Source organism: Gymnogyps californianus, chromosome 1, assembly GCF_018139145.2.
Source record: "Gymnogyps californianus isolate 813 chromosome 1, ASM1813914v2, whole genome shotgun sequence".
Classification (NCBI taxonomy): domain Eukaryota; kingdom Metazoa; phylum Chordata; class Aves; order Accipitriformes; family Cathartidae; genus Gymnogyps; species Gymnogyps californianus.
The window spans coordinates 129753557-129774399 of NC_059471.1; the positions used below are offsets into that span (position 1 = coordinate 129753557).

At 46.5% G+C, this 20843-nt stretch overlaps 1 protein-coding gene across 1 annotated transcript; it reads left to right on the plus strand.

Annotated features, from left to right (window-relative positions):
- The first annotated feature begins 777 nt into the window (after positions 1 to 777).
- On the plus strand, positions 778 to 19157 carry PLA1A (phospholipase A1 member A). The gene is made up of 11 exons (XM_050911121.1): positions 778 to 850; positions 2673 to 2874; positions 4185 to 4362; positions 5879 to 5987; positions 10183 to 10284; positions 11156 to 11245; positions 12137 to 12304; positions 13365 to 13454; positions 13899 to 14007; positions 17538 to 17702; positions 19073 to 19157. The coding sequence occupies exons 1-11, from the start codon at positions 778 to 780 to the stop codon at positions 19155 to 19157; spliced, it is 1371 nt and encodes a 456-aa protein (XP_050767078.1).
- Positions 19158 to 20843: the final 1686 nt, after the last annotated feature.

The window sequence follows — 20843 nt, forward strand, 5'->3', positions numbered from 1 at the left end:
ACGTTTGGTTGTGCACTTATGCTTCTTCACGTGTTTACACCAAAGCAGTAAAACTTTTTATTCAAAGATCTGTTTGAAGAATTTGCATGCTTATGATACTGGTGCATTACTCAGATCATCCTTTTATTTCCTGTAGTATCTGAAATGCAGTCTCTAAAGGAAAAGTGAAGAGTATCCCCGCCCTAAGAAATGTACAGTCTGAGCGTATTATGGCGATATGGCCACCAGTTACTTTTTAGCCTGTCTTTCCTGTCACTTTTCAGAAGTAATCCATTGCTTTGCCTTCTTTTGGCAGTTACAGAAATCTGACCAAATGTAGAAATGCAGGAGAGAGACAGCAATGCAATAGGAAAATACACAAATGCAAGGCTGGTATGAATCTTCCTGGCATGGACTTACTGTGAAGCCTTGTGACAAATCAGTGTCCCTAGTCAGAATTTGGCAGACAGGTCTAGGTGGCAAGGATAAAGCACTGTAACTGTTGGTTGCTGGGACTGGTTTCACTAGCTGATTTCTGAAGTGAGAAGTTTGCCTTGAGGAAACGGAGGTAGGGAGGAAAGGAGTGTCAGGATCTTTTTTAACCAAAAAGTCAGTGAAGCCCTCTGCTGACACAGACTTTGGCTAACGGTCAAATAAGAGCAGAGGTAATTGCCCCTACCCTTTTTTCCCAAAACAGCACAGGCTTGTTGATCATTAACAGAGTCAAGCTGATCAAGCAACCCACCACGGCTGTTTTTCCCTGTACAATCCTTGTACTTGTAGTGGACTAACAGGAAGATGGTTGAGGATCTGAAGAGAAAGCCGCTCATTGTTCTTGCTGTCCTCTTGCTGCTCAGCTCAGCACAAGCAGGTAAGAAAAACATGAGTGCCTGGCAAGGGATTGAAGGTTTTACATAGAAGGACCTGAATTCAATTCTCCCTAAACAACCTGTGTGTCAAGAGGTCCTTGCTATAATCTAGTTAGGTGCCAGGAGAAAGGGTAGTGCAAGAATGGTCCTTTCTTCTCCCATACTTTGATTCAATCAGTCTCAGTGATTTAATTCCACTAACCTGATTTAAAAGAATGATCTGGGTTTACCCTGAAGTGTAAGGAAGCGGAAAAGGGACCACTTGACCTCTGGCACTGGCATCTCCTGCTTTGAAAGCTTAGCAAGTGTGATCTGCAGTAGCTGAGAGAAAATAAGCAGACGCCACACTTCCATTTCTTTCTTTAATTATACTGTCAATGAGACTGCTTTTGTGATCATCACTACAGTCCCACATCACCTGCAGCTTCACAGCAGTGCACCTCCTGCCTTACCTTTACTCAAAATCCTCCTCGTCTTATGCCATTTCTGACATGCACCGCGCTTGCACTGAACCTTGCTAGTTAAGCTAGTTAAGCTGGCTCATGAGCTGCCTTTTTTCCGAATTGTTCTCAGAGAAAACCTCTTTCTCTCTTGCCTTCAGTACACAGGAAGACCAAAGTAAACAACAGTAAGGGATAGTCACATCCCACAAGGGGGAATCTGAATGTTGAATCTCACTTCTTTGTGCTGACCCTTAGGCTGTGTTCTGCCTAGCTAGTGTAAAGTATCTTCTATGGGAACAGCCAGCAGTTAGGAAGCCGGTTGTTTGATTTTTTTATTATTTTTTTTTATTTTTATTTTATTGTACGTGCAGATTCAAGGCTCTTTCGCTTCCTCCAGTCCAGAAAAGGGAAGGTGCATGCATTGTCATTGCAGCAGGATGCAACCATGCCAGTTCATAAAGTAACACTTTTTAGGTCAGAAGAGATCGTTTAAGCAATTATCGGGCTTCCTGCTCATCACAGGTCAATAAATTTCACCCCATTAGTCCTTCAGTAAATCCAACATCTCACCTTCAACAAGCCTTCCAAAATAGCAACCAGTCCTCTGAAATGACAAAAGATGGAGAATCCAGCTCTTCTGTGGGTAACCTAGCTATACATACTGCTAGCCATACATACTGCTAAACTTCTATGGTTGCTTTCTAGCCTAAATTTGCTCAGTTTTTTACTAGCTACAGGTTTGAGATTTTTTTTTTTTTTGCTGTCTAGATCAAAGTGCCTTCCAGTAGCTGCCTTTTCCTTCCCATAAAGCATTTTCATCCAGTAAATGAATCAATCAGGAAATTATCATTGACACATTTTGTCATCAGCATTCTCATATTTTGTCATCAGCATTCTCATATTTATTTCTGGATTTTTGATACAATTGTCAATTAGACTTGTACCTTCTACAATGCCTACTAGAATTTGAATACAAATATCCCCATTCAGTGGTGACTACCTGTTGGCAATCATTTTTTTAAAGATCTAATAGTCAGCTCATAAATGTACTTAGTAGCTGGCGTGTGTGGCCAATTTGGAAAAAAACCCCAACAGAATGTCATTCACGTCTCGGTAAAACAACTCTCAGAAGTCAAAGCTACCATGACATCCACGGTTATCTTCCCCAGCCAGTGCTGGAATTCCATCAAAGGACAGAAACAACTTTATCAGACAGATAAGCTTTCCAGAATAGGCTGATTTTAATTTATGTTCTATCCTTTTAATCTTTATCAATAGAAGCGAGATTGCTACCTTCATTTTCCTAATGAATTAGAATGAGCTTTTTTTTTCCATTGCACAGACGCAGACTAAGTATGCTATTCACTCCCTCTCATTGCAGGGAATACAGACAGACTCTCAGGGCATCACTGCACTGACTTCCAGACAACAAATTTCCTACGGGGCCGTAAACTTAAGGTCCAGTTTCTTCTGTTTACCTCCTCAAGTCCCAGCTGTGGGGAGCTGATTTTAGCTGATGATGGCATCAAGAACTGCAGTTTCAACAGCAGCCTGGAAACCAAGATCATAATCCATGGCTTCAGGTGAGAGAAAGAAGAGCACTGTGACTAAGCTTTTACTGGTAAATTAGACACTGCTGGGGCATTCCCAAGCACTGGGTGGGGCTGGCATGGAAACCTCCTGCTCATGTGACCTTCTTAGTCTACCCAGCAGAGTGGCTGCCTGCAAAACACCTGCTAAGAACAGAGTCTGGAGTGCTCAGTCCCAAACTGGACCTGGGAATTGTCTGGGAGACTGTTGGTGGGCCAGAGCCAGGGGCATGGAAAATGCTGCTGACAACCCGCATTACAACACAACTTGAAGTCCTTGAGTTTGTGACCAGCTGCCTATTTTGTGTGTGTTTCACATTTTTTGGAGCCTAAAAAAAGTTAGGAAATTAGAATCTTTCTTTCTTTCTTTCTTTCTTTCTCTCTCTTGCTTGTTCTCTCACTCTCTCCTCCTTTACCTCTTTCCTTTTCTTTCTTCCTTTCAGCCTTTTTATTTAAGAAGCCTTTTCTTCAAGATTCTTGTCCCTTTAAATTGTCTTCTTGGAGCTCATGCCTTGATTTATCAGCAGCCTGGATTAGTCAGCCATTTAGGAGCCCTGCCAGACACATTATACTTCTATGCTTGAAACTGTAGGGATTTGAGCTGGGGTTTTTTGAGCTCTCACTGTTCTGCAAGCTTATTTTACTGTGCCATTTTTCAGCCAGGTTTGACCGTATAACATCATTTGTTTTGACGTGCAAAAGCCTGAATAGAAAGTGCACAGAAGACCAGGATGAAACCATAGAAGATGTTGCATGGTCTTTTCGGAAAACCAGCTGTTGCCCTCACGTGACATAGCGCACCCCTCACCATGTGGTATTAGGGGAAGTGGGTAGAACATAGCCTTCTCGGTTTTCCTGGAATTCTTGGGTATAGATTTTTTTTTTTTAATTGTCTACAAATGTGGAAATGTAGCAGTGAAAGACTAGGTGATTTGGCCAAGGACTTCCTGCCAGTTGCTAGCAGAGCGGCATCCAGGTGTTCCTGGTCAACTCACTCACTCCACGTGGGCTCTGTGGTGGCTAACTGAAGCACCACAGCAAGACTGAGATCTCAGCCTGAGCCCTGCAAATGTTATCTCATTCATTAAAATACCTGGTTCTCTTCTGAATCAGCCCATTCTGGAAAGTGTTATTACACCATCACAAAGAAATGCCAGGTGTGGGTGTCTGGCACCAGAAAAAACTTTCAGCAACTGTCTGGCAGCCTCCTCTGAGACGTGAAGCTCCAGCACCAGTGAACCACACATTGGCACATGCCCTACTTCAGAAGACACCTAACATACTTGTTTCTGATGACTCCACAGGGCTTTGGGTACCAAACCTTCCTGGATTGAAGGGCTTGTCCATGCCATACTGCACACAAGTCAGGTGAACGTGATTGCAGTAGACTGGGTTTATGGGTCTACAGGAGCCTATCCCTCTGCAGTGGAAAATGTCACACAGCTGGCCCTCTCCATCTCACAATTCATCAGCAAGCTCCTGGTAAGCTACTGTGCATTTCCAGTGGGGGGAGCATGGCCAGAGAACATCCAGAGAACCATGCAAACAATCCAGAGAACTGCTCCCAACCTGCTGTCTTCAGGAGCTGGACAAGCAGGCTCTTTATTCGAGAGTGAGTGCTGTGTAGCACTAAAGAGATTTCTTTTTTCCCCTCTCTCTCAGTCCAGGCTTGAGCATGCCACTGTTTTTCTTCTTTCTCTAGAGTTTTGACATTTTCTGGAAAAATATCCCAGTTGTCAGCTGCCTCTCAAGCCCAGGACAAACCTGAAGGATGCCTTGGGTTTTCTCAGGTCCATGCTTCACTGGACAGTCTTCTTCTACTGCCTGGAAATTTTGTCCTGGCAGCTGGAGAGGGTGGGATTTGAGGCTATTTTATATTTGCTTTGGGCTTCGGATATACTTCCCAGCAGGTGGAAATCCCCAGATGTGGCCCAGTTCATTCATGCACAGCACAGCTGAACAACACTTATGCAATGAGGGTGATACCTCTTTGTGTTAACCAGCTATGTGTAAACTCTCTGTGTAATGTTTGCACTGCAGACCCAGGCTGCACAGCATGGGCATGCCTGGGTATGCACCATGCTGTGCACAGTCACACATTTCTATCCAGAAATACAGCAACCCTTGGAGCCGCTGTCATTAGAAGGATGGGGATGGGGGCTGGGGTGGAGGGGGAGAGGACTGTCACCCCTCATTACTGATTAGGCCACACACTGAACAAATGACTGAGCTGGACAGTGCCCACACCACTCATTCCATGTCTGTGCTGAGCTCAAGTCCAGCTACTTAAGGACTTTTTCTGTCCAGCCTCTCCTGCAACACTACACCACAGAAGACTATATTCTCGTCTCATAAGCCTCAGTTTTGCTCCAGGATATGGCCTCATACATTTCAAAGTCAGGATTTTTCATCTTGCCCCCACGCTCTTGTGCATCATATGCTCTCCCATTGTATATGATACTCCATCATGCAGACCAGCCTGCAGGCAGCTGAATTCCTGTGGATGGGGTTGTCTCACATCAGGTCTAAGTGGCTGTGCTTTACCTGGCAGTTCAGCCCACAGAAAAGTGCTTAATCTCTGAAAATATAATCTGAAAATACTAATCAGGATATTGGTACAATGGTGGTATAAAAGTGAAAAAAAAATTTCCTCTGCTTTACTGAGAAAAAGATTATTCACATGGTGAACATGGATCACTCAGCTGAGAGGGAAACTGAGTCTGAAGCAAGCTGTGGAAAGAGAAGCTACAGGCTATGTAGTTATGAACCGGAGCATCTGACCGACCTGGTTAGGGTTGGGTTTGCATCTGTGGACCTGAAGAAAGACTGAAAAACAGAAAGGGCAATACCCATCATTCCCACATCTATTTGGTTCTCCACCATACACCTCAAAAGCAATCCTATATTAGAAGAGATACAGAGCTGCTGTGTGGGCTGGGACAGGGTATTTCACCTTTCTGCTACAGAAACATTAATTTGTATTATCATCAATCTGCAGGCCCTGGGAGTCTCAGGGACATCCATCCACATCATTGGGGTAAGCCTTGGTGCGCATGTCGGGGGCCTGGTGGGGCACTTCCACGGTGGTCAGCTGGGACGGATAACAGGTATCATAAAACCGAGTCTTGGGTCCTCACCTGCTCTTCAAGGGAGAGAACGAAAGGGCAAGGAAGGGGAGTCATCCATAGTGGTCTTTTAATTGCATAAGGGCTCATTAGATCCAAGCTTATGGGCTTCTTCCTAGCTCCAGAAGAACCTGACAATGCCTTTCCAGCCATCAGTCCCCTCCACACTGCCAAAAGAATACAAGTATTTGCAAAAGGCTCCTTCCGCCTCTGCTCCACTCTTCAAATTGGTGCCAGCTTAAAAGAATATGAGGCCTTGTGACTAATGAAAACCCACAACACCCACATGCTTTGCTTCCACTTTATAACATGTATACCTCTGTGGTTCTTAAAATTAAAGCCCACAATGCCTGTTATTGTGGGGGAGCAGCAAGAGTGAGCTGCTCTGCAGGAAAATGTGAGCTGAGAGCCAAGGGGACAGCAACATAGGCAGGGGCAGTGGCTTCACTGACAAGGGACACAGTCTTACTGTATCTGGGCAAGAAGAGCAGAGCAGGTCCAGTGACAGGAACCAGGGCCATCCACAGTCCAGTGATCACCAGGCAAGTCTGTAGTGATGAGGCAAGCCCGAGGGTGAGCCAGGAAGTCACGTCAGTGTTGTGGTTTAGGCCCAGCCGGCAACAAAGCACCACGAAGCCACTCGCTCACTCCACCCCCCCCCCTTCCCCCCATGGGACAGGGAGGAGAAAATACAACAAAAGGCTCTTGAGTCGAGACAAGGACAGGGAGGGATCACTCACCAGTTACGGTCACAGGCAAAACAGACTCGACTTGGGGGGAAAATAAATCAATTTAATTTGTTACCAACCAAATCAGAGTAGGACGATGAGAAATAGAACCATATCTTAAAAACACACATTCCCCCCCACTCCTCCCTTCTTCCCAGGCTCAGCTTTGCTCCTGATACCTCTACCTCCTCCCCACCAGCAGTGCAGAGGGGCGGGAATGGGGGTTGCGGTCAGTTCATCACACGCTGGTTTTGCCGCTCCTTCCTCCTCGGGCGGAGGACTCCTCACACTCTTCCCCTGCTCCAGCGTGGGGTCCCTCTCACAAGGGTCAGCCCTCCACGAGCTTCTCCAACACAAGTCCTTTCCACGGGCTGCAGTCCTCCACGAACTGCTCCAGCATGGGCTTTCCCACGGAGTCACGGCCTTCTCTGGGCCCAGCCACCTGCTCCAGCATGGGGTCCTCCACGGGCTGCAGGGGAATCTCTGCTCCAGCGCTCCTCCTCCTTCTTCTTCACTGACCTCGGTGTCTGCATGGTTGTTTCTCTCACATCCCACTCCTCTCTTTGCTGCAGCTGTTCTTCTTCTTTTCAGCAGTCTTTTCCCCTTCTTAAATATGCTATCACAGAGGCGCTACCACCATCACTGATGAGCTCGGCCTTGGCCAGAGGCGGGTCTGACTTGGAGCTGTGGAAGCTTCTAGCAGCTTCTCACAGGAGCCACCCCTGTAGCCCCTCCCCCGCTACACAACCCCCGGCCACACAAACCCAACACAGTCAGCAAGATAAAAGCAGGACCAGCAAGACACAGGGCTGGGCATGGCATCCCTACAACACAGCTCAGGCATGGACCAAAGGCAAGAGCCTGAGCCAATGATGTTGGGAGGCCCCAGATGAGGCTTCTTGCTGTTCTCTCCCACAAGTCAGCTGTTTTCACAGTAGACTGGTCTAAGGCCACCCAGTTGTACCAAATCAGAGCTGACCTTAAACACAGAGAGCCAGACTCCTGGGTGTGAGGAAGAGGTTGCAGTGGGGGAATTACAGAGAAAGATGGTTAGAGGCTGATCATGGCATGTAGAGCTTTTTGGTTCACTCAGGGCCTTGTCAGCCTTTAGGTATGAAGCGTGAATAGAGTCACAGAATGATTTAGGTAAGCAGGGACCTTGGAAAGTCTCTAGTCCTCCACCCCCCCTCAAAGCAGGGCTGCCTTCTAAGTCAGATCAGATTGTTGAGGGTCTCATCAAGTTCTGGGAATCCCCAGGGATGGAGATTCATTTTGATAGGAGGGAAAATGCCACCAAGAGGGAACAGACATAAAGGGTCCAGTAGAGTGACCACAGCTCCCAGTCTGCCTCAGCCCATGCTGGTCTGTCTCACAGAGGTATCCTCAAGGAGGGTCTCATTGCACACTCAGCAGGGCAGTCCAGAGAAATGTTGGTTCAGCCTTCACATGTCAAAGCTACCACACTGCATGAAATACAGGCATTTCTTAACAGGAGCTGAGTTTCACGCCAGGCCCTTTTTTAAGCTGTGAATCAAAGTTTACATTAGGAGGGACTTGGAGTAACCACTCTCCTGCACCAGGATTTTATGATCAGCAACATCTTCAGATGAGCAGAAGCAGACACTTTCCCAGGAAACCATGGTAATTAACTTCAGAGTCAGAGACTCTTCCCCTTTATGTTTTCTACATGTAATAAAAGCTCTGTAGGTTTATTTATTCCATTAATTTTTAACTCTGCTAGAAGACAATGCTTTTTCTACACTCCTGATTGTCCTATGATTTCATAGGCACGCTGGGCATTGCAGGTTCCAGTTTGGATTTAGGAGCCTGAAGACAGGTGGAATTAGACCCAAGATATGTCTGATCTTATCTCCTGCCTCCTCACACACATGTATACATGCACAGAGGAATGTGATCCCAGAGCCATAATTTGCTGAACTGTTCTCAATCAATCACCTAAAAAGAGCTGTGGAGCAAAACCAGAGTGAGTCTTGGAGATCAGAGCACAGTTTATTTTTGTGAAGTGAGTTTCTTTAACCCATGCCTGTTCCTGTGGATGTCTCCTTGTGCAGGAAAGCAAATGGTACAGGAACTGGAATGAACAGCCCATATCCAAAATTGCTGAAGAGCAATTTGTTTCAGTTCTTGCAGAGGAAATGAAAAAGCCTGAGGGAATTCAGCTGCATACAGTATAGCTTCAGTGAATAGTTTTCTTAGCTGCTGAGGATGTAAATCTCAATGGAGTTCATGCAGCTTGTGCTTGGAGGAGGTAGGCATAGAAAATAGAGCATAGAAACGTGCTTGCCTTGGAGCTGTGCTAGAATTGACTGCTACTCATGGAAGAACTTTAAGCTATACTGAATAACACTTTTCAGTATCTCTTAAAGCCTTTAACTAAAACTTGGTCTGTAGAAGTGGGTGGGGAACCTCTCAGCTTTTTGTGTGTGTCAAGATTAAAGAACATGGAAGAAAAATTAAAGTGGTAAATTCTTCTGACCACTTGTCTCATTATTAGCTTTTATTTATTGAAAGAATAGGAAAGAATTTTTTTTCCTTCTTTTCCTTCTTCTCCTTCCCTCCACCCTCACAAATGCAGACATGTCAGTTTGTATATTGTTGATATTGCCTTCTCCATAGAGAATTAATGGGACTGAGTCCAAGGCAGTGAAACTGGCCAGCTCTGAGGCTAAGTGGCATGTGGAGCAGAGCTGCTGCTTAAACTATTGTTGTTGCCTGGGGAGTGAAAAAAATCTTGTGACATTACTTTTCTATGAAAAATGAACAGGATAAACCTCAGCCAGAACCAAAAAAATGATCTTTGACCTGTTCCTTGGTATTGCCAAGGATAATTTTCTGTATTCCCTTGAATTCCCAAAAGCTGCTCTAGGAGCAAGTTTTAGGCAAAAATGTAGATGGCTGCTCAAGGACTTGATTTTATTTGTGGGGAGAGGGCTCAGAAGCCTCTTTGTTTTAAGGATGTTTGATAGTATCAAACCTTTGTAGTGCTTGGATTGGTTAATGCCTGGGATGCTGAATTCATCACCTAACTGATGATCTTCAGTGACATTCCTCAGACTGTGGTGCTAATACAGATGACAGTACAATTAGGGAAGGTGTTATGAGTTTGATGATTCTCTTTCACTGAAAATCCAAAAGACACTCTGAACCCACTCTGTCAGAGCTATTTGAAGCTCAGTCATGGCTTTACAGCCTAGAAACTTGAGATACAAAACTGCTAAAGGGCAGTGGAACAGTGGAGGACAAGGTGAGGAAGCTGTAGTGGAAGTTAGCAGGGGCAGAAACCATTCTGGAGCATAACCAGTGCAACCTGGGAATAATTTATCACTTCTGCTTAGCAACATTTTTAAAGTTTTGGATAAAATAACTGGTCCAGAAATAAGAGAGGGGCTGAAGAGCATTTGTTGTTGAGGTGTTTGATTTTGTTACAGGCCTGGATCCTGCAGGCCCTAAGTACACCAGAGCCAGCCCTGAGGAACGCCTGGATCCTGGGGATGCCCTTTTTGTGGAAGCCATTCATACCGATGCTGACAGTAAGCTGGCTTCCATCTTCTTCGGCCCATGCTTCTGCCGTCATTATTGCTAAGGAGTGTGTAGGTCATTGTGCCTTTTATGCCAGATTACCATGAGTTCAGATTCACTCTGAGGATGTTTCTTGATTAGATAGGCTTTAATGATGAATTCATTGGCCAGTATCTGTTTCCCAGAGCACTTCACAGCAACAGACAGGTGGAGATTAGACAGAGGACAATCTTCCAGCAAATATGCTTCCTTAACCCTGCTACAGCAGAGTGAGTTTATGCAGAATCAGCTCAGTGTGGCTTTTACCACCTGGAAGGAATTTACATGTCTGGTCTTACTTTGCTTTTTCCCACCTGACATAAGAAGGGTGCCACTGCATGTGCCGGTGGAAAGTAACAGAGTCAAACCAACAGCTGGTGCAACAACAGAGTAACTTTTCGAAAGCACTTAGGGTCTAAGTAGGCAGAACATGTGCTAAAGAATAATGCGGTGCCTTTGAGTCACACCTCTTGCCTGGCGATCACAAAAATCTCTACCAACATTACTGTCAATCATGCCTCATAATCCCCCGTTAAGGTTGTGGTCAGTTTTGCTTTCCTGATTCCATATAGAATCAAGAACCTGAGTCACAGAGGTGGTGATTAAGCTGCAGTTCCCAGTCATTCTGATGGCAGGGTCAGGAGCACTCTCTGCTCCGTGCAGCAAATCTGCACAATGCAGGTGTGTAGGAACAGGAAATCTGCCCTTGCTCTCTCCAGCACTTGAGCTGGGTGCAGCACTACTAATGTTCAACCAGTCATTGGGGCCTGTCGAACACCATGTAGGGTAAAGCCTACAGAAGAGCCAAGCATAAGAATGAAGTGGCATTTCACCTCCTTTCAGATTTCGGGATCCGGATTCCTGTGGGCCACATCGATTATTTTGTCAATGGAGGCAAAGATCAGCCAGGATGCCCCCGATTCATCTATGCAGGTGAGAACACTCTGTGGCCAAGCAAAGGGCTTTCATGGCCATTTAGCAGCCTGTGAAAATGCTGTTTGGCAACCAGCTCCTGCTACAGTCAGGGCACACATCAAAGCGAGACATGTATTTGTAAAGACATATGGCAGCAGAGGTTCATGGCCCACATCTCCTCTCAGCAGTACAACAAGCAGCTGAAATTAAAATCACATACAGGTCAAGTGTCTTGGCAGCACCGCTGTCAAGAGATGTGATTTCGGTGACACTTCTCTATGAGCCAAAACCCTAGCATCAGTAGAGTTTGCATCAAAAAAGAAAACATTTTTGCTAGAAAGGCTCTTAGGTACTACTAGCAAAAGCTTGTTATTGTTTTCATGCTGCGAGCTGTGTCTATGCTTAGAGAGACAGCTTATACAATCACTGCCCTTTCCTTCTAGAGAATAGGACTTTACACAGTAAATAGTGTCGATAAATATTCAAATATGTTCTGGATGATCCAGCTGCATTGAGGGTGAGGTTACCGGGGACACCTGTGGTACCTCACTTCCCATAGCTGGGGTCCCAGTGCAGGTGGGAGTCAAAGCTATTGTACCCCCTTGCAGAGAGCTTGGAGCCTCATCGATGGCACACTGATGGAGACATGGCAGCCCTGTGGTCCCCCTCTTCTGAGGGACTCCGTTAGTCTGGGAGATAAACTTCTAACTTCCTGCGTAACTTCTCTTGCAGTGGGATCTGGGCTTGTAGTCACAGAGATGCTCTGCAAAATGTTATTAATGGGAAGGGGATTGCTGCAGAATCAGTAAGAGTGTTTCTTGACTCTCAGTTCCTTGGGAACATGCAAAAAGACTGAAGCCAACAAAAAGGCTCATGGCTGCTTTTCTCTGGGTGCATTTTTTCTTGCAGGCTATAAGTATCTGATCTGTGATCACATGAGGGCAGTACATCTCTATGTCAGTGCCTTGAAACATTCCTGTCCGATCGTGGCATTCCCCTGTGCAAGTCATCAAGATTTTTTAAACGGTCGTTGCCTGGACTGTGTTGACCCCTTCCTGTTCTCCTGTCCCAGAATAGGTACAGTACCAGCATGAGACCTTCCTGGAGCAGATGACAATACATTCCTGATGGGTGTCAGTGCAGAACACAGTACGCGGTTCAGATTTCTCTGAGCAGGATTTGCTTTGGATCTCTTTGGGGATAGTGAGAAGCTGTTTCATTTTCAGGCTTCTGTAGAGAAGATCTAAAAGCTCATATATTGCCCGAGGTAGAACACCAAAATCTTGAACATTTCTGATCTTTAAACGTTTCATAGGGCCCACAAATGAGTTAAAAGAGGGTTTCCAGAATCACCTGCCTAACAAGTGGGCGATTAGTTCAAAAAGTGTCTTGTTTAGAGAAGCAGATGGAAATTTTAGCCCAAGCCTGAAGTCCCATTCTTCTACAAACCACTCACTGTTGCTGTGTCAGCTCCTTCTCATAAATTCCTGCCATGGCCACCCCAAAGATGAACTCCCTGGACTGGGAGAAGGTAATAGTTGCCTCTTTTAGGCTTCTGAAACTGTCTATGGCATGAGGAGAGGAAGTGTTCTCTCGTGCTATTTGCAGTCTGGTACCAGAGAAATATAAGGAGAGGCCTCTTTTGGCATAGGTGCTCTCAGATCAGCCACCCCTTCCCCATCTCACCAAGCCACATTGTCAGCTAGTCAGTGGTGCAGGCCTCAAGTTATGGTGGTCTTCTCACTTGACCAAGAAATTCAATTTCCTAGCACCTTGTGTTTGCATTGTCATTTACATCTATACTAAGTTTCCTGACTTGGTAGTCTTTGGTCTTGCTCATTTTACACAGGTGCAACTGATGACACAGTTTGTTAGCAGAGGAATGAAACAAAGCCACCAAGAGGTACTCTGATGATGATAACCTGGGGTAGCCAGAATACATTTTCTGAGGGAATGTTAACCTGTCAAACAGACAGCACAAATCTGCACTTGCTCTGATTTGCACTGATATAAAAAATGGTCTGTCCTCTGAGACAGTGGAGTTGGGCGGGGTGAGTGGAGGTGAATCGGGACCAATTATATTTCTGTTCTGGGTCATTCATGGCTTTCCCTGCACTGGCTTTATTTCCTCCTGCAGGCCTGCTGGAGCAGGCAGGTGTCAACATGAGAAAGCTGCCCAAGGAAGTGAAAGTTTATTTAATGACCAGTCCCTCAGCCCCATTCTGTGGTAAGTAGCATGAGAAAAAAATGAGTCAGAAGGGTGTTGACCAAATGAGACAGATCCTCTGGGGAGGCCAGGTAGTTACAACCCACCATCCCCATCAGAATCATCTGCTGTGGCCCAGACGGTCTGAGACACACAGCTGAAGAGCAATAACCCTGCACATCTCCCTCATAAAGCCCTTTCCAATGGATTTATTAGTGTGGGCACCACCACATGGCTTCAGGACTGAAGTAAAGGGTAGTGAAAATGCCTGTCTGTTTACACTGCACTATACAGACCTGCCCACTGTGCCTCTCATAGCACAGAGACTAATTTCTTTCTTATGTGTGTTTAATCATCTTTCTGCTGGTGGGGCCAGGCAATGAGTGCTCGAGGCCGCCTTTTAGCAGGGGTAGGTCAAACCAAGAGTATCTGCCCTCACTCTCACGTATTTTGCCTCTTGCTCAGTCCATCACAGCCTGGTTGAGTTCCACTTGCAGAAGAAAAGAAACATAGTCACCAGCATTGAGATCACTTTCTGCAGCAACAGCACCAAGGACACAGTGAAGATCACCATGTGAGTGACAGTGCATGCTTCTGGCCTGTTTTTTCTCAGCTCCATGTGTAAGGATGTTTATCCTAGTCCAGGAAAGGCACAACAATAGTGTATCTCCCTGAGTGCAGTCACTGTGTGATGAACCACAACCTTTCTTCTTGAGTCCCTCCACATTTACCTTAAATGTTCTCAAGAATCAGGCATATGCTACCATTACTCGGTAACCCTGGCTAGATCCACCTCTTCCCTGACTGCACAAAGCAGGAGGTATACTCCAGGATCCCCAAATTTGCATACTTTTGTGTTGCTACGCTGGTTCCTTTTCTACACCATACCCTTGCCTGGTGCCAATTCAAACTACAATCACTGTCAGATCGTTATTAGCCCTACTCTGCCAGACAGAGATGGCTACAGCAAGACCCCATCCATCAGAGGTTCCAGACTGATAGCCTTGGTAGCTTAGACATTTCTGTTGATGCCCAATAGGACAGCAGTTGCAAAGAGGAGACAAGTGCATCTCTGCACAGTCAGAAATGTGTTCAGTAGCTTGTTGCCTCTGCAGTAATGCAGCAAAGCTCTCAGGTTCCCATTGTAGGGAAAAGTCCAGGGGGCAGGGGACCAAGACCACATGTGTAGACTGACAGATCTCTCTTGAAAGCACCACCCTCCTCCAAACTGTATATCTGAATTAAAGGACCAGACTCAGACTCCTGTTCCACAGCCCTTGCCACAGGGGGATCTCCCCACCACAGAGAAGTTCCCTAGAAGAAGTCTTCCTCACTTTCTACATCTTTCTGCCCACTGCTGTGGGCTGGGAACTGCAATGTAGACATGCAGCTAGTACATGCTGCTGGCTGCCTCAGGAAGCAGGAAAACAATCTGCTAAAGAGCCCCCACCCAGCTCTCCTAGGATCAGAGAGGCTGGCTCCCACACAGTCCTTACTGCTAAGCCAGAACATGGTGACCTGAAGCTAATTGTGTTGCTGCTTCAGTCCTGGGCACCAGGAGGTAGGGGTGAGAACCAGGGAAGGGGAAGCCATGCTCTAGGGTGCTCTCCAGCATGACAAAGCTGCTTGGTCACAGATTTCCAGCCAGGCACTGCAATTTGGAGTTTGTACTTCAGCCTGGTGGAGCTCAGTCTGTTCAACCCCTCCCCAGCTTGGAAGCCAAATCTGCCTTTTCCAAAGATGCAGGAAGGAGGAAATAGTAACACCCAGGTCAAGTCAGGACCCTTGATCTGCTCAGAAAGACATGCAGCACTTCTTTTGCTGTTGTTGGACACAGGGTTTGATAGGTGTCCAGCAGGAGGCATGTAAGCACTGGAGGGAGAGGCTGCCTGGGGAAGTGAGACAGGCAGGCAATCCCGAGGCTTTGCTGTACCCTCAAGTTTTAATGAGACAGAGTTATAGCAGGGTGACCTATCCAGAGATAGCCTTACCCTGGGAGAACAGCAGCTGTGTTTCATTTAAATGCCTTCCTAAGAAGCACAAGGCTAAACCAAAAAATTTGCTTATAGCAATAAACCTACAGATTTGAGAGTATAAAATTGAAGATAGCCCTTCTAATTCACACTGTAGCAAAGAGCAAAGAAACTTCCCCACTCTAGGCAAAGATCAGGCCTCCAGTGCAGTCAAGCTCAGAGTGTCGAATGGGCATCTAAACATAGATTCTCACATTGCAGTTCAGACACTGATTGATCACTGACTTATTTCAGGTGATCTGACATGCATGTCATCCTGCAGTTCCCCAGAAGTGCACAGGGACTTGGGAGTGTTCAGCCAGTCTCATACCTTCAGCAAGTGACGTGCATGGTTGTGTCCTGCCTCACATTGCCCGTCTCTTCTCCTCTCCCAAACATCAATTCCAATCTCACTCCTCAGGATGCTGTTACCCCACACGTTGCTCAGAGTGCCCCAAGAGACATTTCTCCAAGCCCCATAGCTGCCATGGGGCTGACAGAGTAAGGAGCTTGTTACACAGCACACTTCCCAGCTGCATTGCCATTGCTTACACATCACACGACATCATCCCCCATATCCAAGAAAACATACTTCTGAAGCCAGCCAAGAGTCCTACATCCATCCAAAGGTTGTATGGGGCTGGACCCGCAGGAGTCCCAGGAGTGACTTTCTTCAACCTGCTTAGCCTTTCTGTGTTCCTCTGTCCTAGGGCAGGGCTGGATCCTGCCCATGGACAATATTCAGTAGACAGATGGCTTCCCCTCTGTTTTCCATTTGCTATCCATTATTCACCTTTATAACCACAATTTCATGATCCTTCCCATTTTTGGCAGCTTCAAGCCAGACAGTCAGACACACAAAACCTCCAGCATCTACCACTGCAGTCTAAAGGAGGGACTGGATGTTCTCATTTGGGTTGGCCGCTCTGGCCTAGGAGGATGCTGAGTGCAGCTGTCAGCCCGCTCCTGGGAGCTACTTTGGTTAGCAGAGTTGTAGGCTCTTCCTGACCCTTTTGTCACCTCTCCCCTTTCCCTACCATCATGTTTCTGATCAGGCAGTCGCCCAGGTGCTTCTGGGATTGCACCCAGTCAGCTACACACATATTCTTCATGAGCACAAGGAAATCTGTGATCTCCAGGCTCTTAGATGTGCCAAGTAGATCAAGCATAAGAAGGCCCATTGGATAGACACCACAGAAGGGAGGTGGCCCACCTACATAAAATGGCTGGGCAGCACTCCTCCGCAGCACATGACCGTCTGGGCTCTGATCATTGGCTGTTTACCAAACTTCTGGCATTTCTTAGTTCATATTACCTGGGTAAGAGCATAGGGACAGACAAACATCCCTCTATCCAAGCATCCCACCTTCAACATGGTCAAAAGCAAATACCTGGAGAAGAGTACAAAAAAAGGCAGTGTAAGCGTGTAGCAATACTTGCCCATATAGTTTCCCAGTGTCTGACTAATTACATCTCAGGGACTTTCAGAGCCAAAGGTGAGATCTTTGTCCTTGTTAGCTTTTGTCTTCCATGAACTTGTCCAGTCCCCCTCCCGTGACTTGTACAGTCATGTAAACTTTCTAGCATCCACAACATCCCACAGCAAGGATTTTAATAGCTTAAAAGGAATGGTACTCTGTGCAGTGTGCAATCTTTTTGAGCCTTCCACCTCTTAGCTTTCTTTGATCACCCCTAGTTCATGTACTGGAAGAAATGGTGAACAACTGATCCCTATCATGCCATTCATGATTTCATAGATGTTGACCTTATCTACCACTTCCCTCTCTGTAGCAATCTGGGCAGTGTTTCAATCTATATGCAATAGCAGGAATAGTTGTTGTAATTGTGTGATGGAAGGAAGGATATTTATACAGAAATATTCCTGACTACAGAGATAAAACATGGAGAGACAGCCAGTAAGACTCTCATGCAATGCCCTGTTTTGACAGATGAGTCTTCTTATTCCATTTTATTATGTGAGGGCTTCATGATAATACCCCAGGTTCCTCCAGTGTTTCAACGCATCTGCATACGGCCTGCATCTGCAGGTTAATTGAATGTTCTCCCTCACATCTCTCACCCTGCCTTGCAGACCTAAGCACGAGGAGATGGGCAAACGGCTGCTGGCCCACAGAGTTCCCCTCTGCGAGATAAACAGCGTGACGCTGAAGTATCTCCCCAGGAATCAGTTTTGGAGGAAGGACGAGTCATCCATTGTCGGCAAGTTCTGTGCAGCTGCGCTGCCTCTGGATAGCAAGTAAGTCACAGGAATATCTTACAGGGATCCGCTGAGCCTGTGGATGCAGCCTGTGGTTTGAAACAATGCGTTCTCTCTCGTGTTTAGATAAAAATGTAAAGAGGTCTCTCCCATCACCTCTGTGTCCCTATGTAAATAATTTTCTACCTGTGAGAGAGAAAAACTACCAAGGTAGTTTTCTAGGAGTTTTCTACAATTCTTCCCCCAGGATAAAAGCATTGTGCCATGGAAGGAAAATGGCTGCAACTCACATCACCTTGAAGATGCTTAAGTCACAAACCATGGCAAAAGCTTGTACTAACTAGAATTTATTCCTTTTGTTCTTGCTTGCTCTTTCCATCTTCCCCCTGTCTACAATGGGCCCCCATCTGAAACACAACAGACGAACATTTTTCAGGATGAGACAACAAACAGAAGACCAGTAATATATTTCTGCTTCTTGTACTGCACAGGATTATAAAGCACTAAGGCTAAAGACAACCATTTTGGCATTTTGTAGGCCAAACATTGTAGAGTATATGCCTTCAGCCATAATTACCTCACCTGGAGTAGAAGCAGCCAAGTCTTCATCCTGAGAGAGATAATGGTCTTCTCCATAATACAGTATTCTTGCCAGGAGTTTTGGAGATCCAAAGTTCTTGCAGGCGGGGCAAAATAGCTGGGTCTATACTGACACATTAAACTCTGTCCACGTTGCTTCTGAGTTGACTCTTATGCTGGCTCCAGGCTGAAGCAAGCTAATGGGTTCCCCAAAGCAGGGAAAACCAGAAGCAGAAGGCAAACTGGGCTCACATTCAAATTCTGTTCTGATGGGCAGTAAGGAGCCTCAAGCACAAGGCAGTAAAAATATATCCAGTAGGCCCAGACAGGGAAACAAAGAGGCATTCATATGTAAACACCAGGCACTCCCTTGAAGCATAAGGACTATTCCTTACTAGCATGCTTTGCAGAGCAAAGCGCTCCAAAGTTGGGATGGATGTGCAGATACATGGCTTTTTATCACTTATGAATGGGAAAGCATGGCACAGTGCCTTAAAGGTGCGCTGACCTGCACCCCTGGAAGCACTGGACTTGGCTGTGATGGAGGTAGAAAGCTGTAGTGTTGCACAGGTTCACAACTATGCTCTTATCACTAAACTGGGAGCACTGAGAGCAACAATGGTACTGCTAGGAGGGGGCGGTGGAAGGGTGAAGGACACAACCCCATACGCACCCCTCCAGCCAATTCATCCCAGCCAGGGCACAGCACCCTGTTCATCATACCCTTGCAAAGCAGCACACGGTCCATCAGCAGCTTGCTTGCCTCTGTGTTGGGATAGCAACCTCCACCTGATAATGCCCAGCCTGACTTCCCTGTGCTCTTCCCGCAGCCGAACAATGTCATGCCTGCCCTGGAACCTCACCCTCCCTGGCAACACAGACATCTCCTATAAGCTGCCCACTGCTTGTGCCTAGCACTGCCTTCGGAGCATGCAGGCATACCCAAAACTGGAAAGGAGCCCTAAACCTATTGCTGCTCTCTGCTCACAGATGATACTTGCACCATAAAACTGGATGGGTTATTTACTTCCTGCATTAGGGACAGGATGTCAAGGAAAAGAAGTGTGCGGCAGATCGGCGAGTACCAGGTTGACTGGTTACAGCAAGACCTCTCAGTTAAAAGACTGGATTGGGACTTTTATCGCACGGGTTCTGTACCCAGCTCTGAAAGTGAGACAGGCAAGTCATTTAATCTCAAGATTTGGATCTGTATGAAAGAAGGAGGAGATAATATCACTCTTCCTACAACAGGAGTATTGGGATGATTCATTTGTGTTTTATATTAAAGTGTCCTGAGACCTTCATATTAAGGGTGAAAGGTATTATTTTTCCTCAGCAAGGGGAAATGGTGTGGTTCAGGTTTGGCACAGGAAGGAGTCATTCTTAGCCAACGCTCCAATGGGAAACTCACTAGTCCCATCTACAAGACACTTTCAGAGTGAGACCATATTGATTTCATGTTAGTGCTCCTGCTAAGTAATCAAAAAGGATCTCCTTCCCTGACAGGCCTGGAGCCGCTCTTCTGGCTGTTGGCTTGTTCTCTTTGAACCTCACATGAAGTGAAACAGACACCAGGAGCACAGCAGTACTCTTGCATCCAGTTTTGCACTGCTTTGACCAACTGCCCAGAATAGAAGGTAATAGGAGGAGGATGGAGCATCGTAACTACAGGGCCACCTAACACACAAATTAGTCCCAGGAACTCAGCACAGCCTTTCAGACCTGAAAAAGTAGCCAAGGTCTGGAAAGAATTGGTGAAAGATTACAATATGAGACGCAGGCACATAGAAACAGCCCTCACCCATCCACACCTTTTCCACCACCTTGATGTATATGCAAATTAGAGAGGAGACAAGTCTTTTATCACTTCTGCCCACAAATCACATCTTCTATAGACCATTTTCTCTGGTTCCCTGGACTGGCTTCACTGGGTGATAGAGAAGAGCACCAGGAACACCATGGTCAGGAGAGAGGGACATGCTAAAGGCAATTCTGCTGTGAAGAAGCCTCAGTCATTTGACATGAGCTGTCACCGCTGCTCCACTAGACAGTGTCACGGCAGCGCTAGCTCCTGCTTTCAGCTCACATCCAAGCTTTTGGGCCCGGTGTTTGGAAGGCCAGCTAACAAACACCATCTCCAGCTCCCCCTCCACTCAGGAGGGGGTTAGAGCTGGGCTCTGACAACCTGACAGAGATCCAGGTTAGTTGGTGCCATGACTGAAGTGCTTCCAGCGAGCTTCTTGTTGAAGGCTGGAATATAACCTCAGCCGGCACCTGTGAAGGGCAGTGTGTAATTCAGCCCAGCCCAGTCCAGTACTTCAGGCAGGTGTATAAAGCAGCATGACAGATGGACGCAGTTTCATTGTGCATTTCGGTTCCTTTGCAGAAGGGACCCCAGCAGCTCTCGTGTTAACTTGCTGGAGACGTTTCCTAGCTGTGAAGGGCAATGGGGTCAGGCTGAAGCAAGAATGCAGCAACAGAGCATGGTGACAACCATTAGCAGGATGATTCCCAGGCCTGGGGCAGCCCCATTCTCCTGCCCTGGGGTGGCAGCAAAGGTGAGCAGTGCGAGGAGCTGTATACACCATGGATCCCACATAC